Source organism: Centruroides vittatus, unplaced genomic scaffold (genome assembly GCF_030686945.1).
Source record: "Centruroides vittatus isolate TY-2023 unplaced genomic scaffold, ASM3068694v2 contig_608, whole genome shotgun sequence".
Classification (NCBI taxonomy): Eukaryota; Metazoa; Arthropoda; class Arachnida; order Scorpiones; family Buthidae; genus Centruroides; species Centruroides vittatus.
This window is the reverse complement of record NW_027122371.1, coordinates 1-4,458: the sequence shown is the minus strand read 5'-3', so window position 1 is coordinate 4,458 and position 4,458 is coordinate 1. Positions and strand designations below refer to the sequence as shown.

The 4,458-nt window shown below is 32.2% G+C and overlaps 1 protein-coding gene across 1 annotated transcript; it reads right to left on the bottom strand.

The window, feature by feature from the left end:
• Positions 1-1,979: 1,979 nt before the first annotated feature.
• Positions 1,980-3,241, bottom strand: LOC136979339 (patched domain-containing protein 3-like; the record flags this gene model as incomplete). The annotated part of the gene is made up of 1 exon (XM_067275284.1): positions 1,980-3,241. A coding segment is annotated over one exon (1,262 nt), but the record flags the coding sequence as incomplete, so codon positions are not given.
• Between the last annotated feature and the right edge of the window lie 1,217 nt (positions 3,242-4,458).

Below are 4,458 nucleotides of genomic sequence, written 5' to 3'. Positions count from 1 at the left end.
TGAAACTGATCAAAAGAAACAGAAATCATTGAAGAAAGTATTGCGGTAAAAACAAAGCATTTGACAGTAGTTGAAACACAAAGTTCGGACCGGCATTATTTTAGGAGAGCTGATATCAGTCAGACAACTTCTAACTTGGGAGTTTTTCGAAACAGTGATGCTGTTTCGAAAAACTCTCCAGAAAGGCCTTACAATGCAGACAAAAAAAAATTAATACTGTCTCTTGTAACAACATTCAAAACCTTCAATTGGACAATGTAAGAATCAAAGTACCGGATAGATCGAATAAAAATCAATAATATCTCTGGTCATAAAAAATAAGTTCATCATCAACTTGACACGAAGGTAAGAAAACTGAAATCATTATACACTAGAAATCTATCTATATTGTGCAGAAACAGTACAATCAGCGTCGAATAATAAATTATTGTACAGGAAGTGGTTAAAAAATTATCCTTCGTCGGAAGCCAAGGATTTAAAAACCGCGATTGTTTGAAGAAGTGTTAAACAAAATATGTTTGTGGATATCATATTTTATGTACAACTCTAAATGTATAATAGTCGACCTTTTGCAACACGTATGTTTTCTCTATTATCACGAGAATTTTCATAAATAATTTTTTCCTATTTAACTATTAAATCGTGTTTATTATAACCAGGACTCGACACATAAGAGTACTTGCTTGCCAGTGAATACTAGATTCGTTAAGCTGTGAGCTAAAATTTACAGCCAAACAAATAATACAAATATAAAATAACCGTTCTAAAAAATTTTGTTTACATACTATGGTGTTTATATTGATTAATGTACAGTACGTTTTCTTCAATCCAATGTGTTTAGAAAAGTTTTAAAACTTCATACGCTACGTGATGTAGTAAAGTATTACAGGGAATGTCTGGATTTACGGTAATTTCTGACTGAGGGCTTCGGACTTCTACAGTAACCTGTAAATAGATGTTTGCAATTTCTGTGCGCTCATTACGTTCCAAACTGTTCTTATAGCATACTACCAATTTTAAATTGTACGTTCTGCTTTCCTTGTTTTGTTTCTGTTTTGTGATGACTGCAGCAAAACGGGGGGGGAAAAAACGTTGAAGAAATAAAGAAAATTGCTGGTAATGCCTTAATTTTGTTTTGTGTGAGAAATTTCGAACACCGTTTATTAACATTAGTATCTCAAAAACTTAATGGTTTAAATAACCCGACGATGGTTTCGATTTGTGAGAAATGTGCAGTAAATAAAATCAGAAATTGTTTATCATTCGCGAAATATTACGAACGACGATCAATAGAAAATCAGTTTAAATAATTTATCACTATAAATGTTAATTTTAAACTCGAACTAAATTATTTTAATTATTATAAAATAACTATTAGTTTAAACGTATTTAAAAAAAAACATTTCTTGATTTCAATAGTTATAACAGTCTTTCAGAATGCAAAAGAGATTTTTGTTGTATTCTAAGGACATAGTTTTTAATGTTTCGAAACGTATTTTAAAAATAACACGAATCGAGAAATAGGAAAATAAGCGTATTACGTTTTTATATGCTCCGTCGGTACTGTGAGACGTACAGTACATATACAAGTATTCGATTGACTTGCGTTGTTTTATTTGTCTTCTTTACCTGCCAAATGAAATACGTGACAGAAAGTCAGACCGGTATTTTCGATAACACCAAGTTGAAATTACAATTACACGATATAAAACACATCTTTATGTAACACTGTAAATAATTTTTATATTTTTATTACTTCAATTTTATCTAATTTTATGCAATTGTAATACAGTAATTGATAACTGATTGCAGTACTTTTACGGTTATAAACTACAGCTTAATATATATTTATAATATCAAGACTAAATATTAATTTTTAAACAATAATAACAATAAGATTAACACTGGCAAACACAAAACAGAACACGATATGTTATGTTCACAGATAATAAGATTAGAGAACAAATCATTAACCGTTTTTATTGGTCAAACTTTCTTTCAGCTAATTCCTGCCTAACAAATGAAGAATTTTTTTTTCCTCGAAAACAAGAGAGAGAGAATACTGAATGAAGAATAGCAGGGGTAAAAAATAAAGCGTGAAAGGCAGTTTCCATTGTTATTAAACACACAACTTTCAGAAATGTTAGTAAGGCGTACGATTCTCTATATATAAAAAGTATTCCGAGAATAGTGGATAAACTTCCTTGTATTATGGGAAACCCGACGCGATACAACGAATCTTTCATCTTTGCATTCGACGTTCTGCAGGTCGACGTCACAAAGGCGTACGCAATATGAGCCGGATAGTTAATGCAAAATCCGATGCACATAACCAAACTGGTCAAAGACATTATATCTAAGTGAACTCCCCACATGCTCATGTAACCCAATGTTTCTATCGTAGTAGAAACAACAGAAGTTGCCACCACAAGAGAGCAGAAAATATTTGGTATCACAATAAAAAATACAATCGCGATCAATAAACCTGTGATCCAAAACAGTTGTTTAGCAATGCCATCGATAATTACTCCTTGTTCCATCGTACTTGACATTAAAGTGTGAATTAGGACCGGAAAAGGTGCTTCATCTGCAATTTTCGAAAACTCATTCATTGTAGCGATTTCAGTTTCGCTGTTAGATATTTTTTTTGCGATAACAAAAAATCGACTGCAAGTAATTTCTGAGCCATCCTGGCTGAATACCAAATCATCTGAAAATTGTTCTGCCGCTTTAAATCGCAGAAAAACTTCGCGAAGTCCTTCCATAAAATCGTTTTTGTTCGACATGTTGTATCCTCTTAAGGTATATCGTGCAACTGGATTTCTCTGAAATTCTTTGTAATATTTTAACCAAGAGACAGTAAAACGTGAATCGGCTATATGTGGATGAGCCTCAAATCTTCCAAGAAGATCTTCCACCGATTTCTGAAAGTTTTCGTCTGAATAATCGAGTGTCTTGTTAATAATTATGTGAACAGGAAATGTGTATTCAGTGAAGTATTTGAAATATACTCGTGAACTTTCGTATATTTCTGAACCGGAGGGATACATGATTTGAGGATCCAATCCTTGCTTTAGAAAATACACTCCGTAACATCCAAGTCCTAAGTTGATAAAATACAGAATTAACACCATCAGTTTCGTTGGTGTGTAAATAATGAAATCTCCCAGTTTATCCCTAACTGTTTTCGTGAAGAAGTCTTCGTTTTCTTCTGTTCTTTCATAATCGTATGGTTCGTGTGCTGAAAAATGATGATTTTATCAAATTTCATAAAGTTTTAAATTATAATAACGATTTTTAATTATGTAGAATCTATTTTATGAAGTTATGAATTTATATTTATCACAGCATTGTACAGTAACAGTCATTTTACTCTAATTTGTTAATGCTGCTAATGCATGTTTTTATGGCAAAACTAGTTTGTTAAAAATTTGATTAAAATTTATATACCTCGATGTGAAAATTAAGTTGTCACTTTAAATAATACAAAAATTATTACAAGTACATGTAAAAAAAACAAAAGTTAATACTGGTTTGGGCCACATTTGTCTTATATGATGGCACGTTAACATCATGGCATCAAACCCACCAGGTATTCGATATTTAGCTGTTTCATCGAATAAGGTCGGCCAGTAAACTAGTAGGTTTTTTGTCTTAAATTTTAGGATTCGTCGATTTACCTTCTTCTAGACACGTTGGTTCTAATTTAAATATGGACTTTTGGGTGGCCAGGTTAGCACTTCAAAATCCTAAGAAGTCATAAATGATTGTCGAGGTTGGTTGAAAGTTATTGTCGTGTTAAAACATCGATTCGTTATTGATGCTTATATCTAGCGGAAATTGTTTTATAATATTGTTTTATACAATTTCTAAACCATACCAGGTTAACTCTTTCTACAATTTCTATGACGAGTTATTTATGTGAATACTTACTTTTAAACACGTGGTTTCGGCTCATTTATGCATTGTTCTGTAAATTTTAACAGTAATTATAGCCAAAAAGCTAACATTAAGTGATATAATGGTGTTCTTCTAGATACTTGTCTAGTTCCACGTTCTATCTTTGGTAAATTTGCATTGGCAGATAAGGCAAAAGACCTCGTTTAGTGTTTGCGTATGCTATTATTTTACTGACCACGTACTTTTGACTGCTACTATAATAACATTTTCAAACATATTTCGAAAGACAAACTAACCACCTACCTGCAAATTTCATTCTTCAAACTTACCTGAATATTTCTCACTCTGCTTATAAAGAAATATCGAATACAATGTGCTTTAAATTTAAAACTATTAAATTTTCAGCAAGGTTGAGGCCCAAGTTTTAAACGCAAAAACGTGTACGTCGGACGTTTGGCGCCTCTTTCCTGTAAGCCCAAAAGTTTGACAATGGAGTTTGAAAAGTCAGTGGAATCGTGCTCGACATTCCAAACATCGTTGCCAAACTTCAAGGCATAC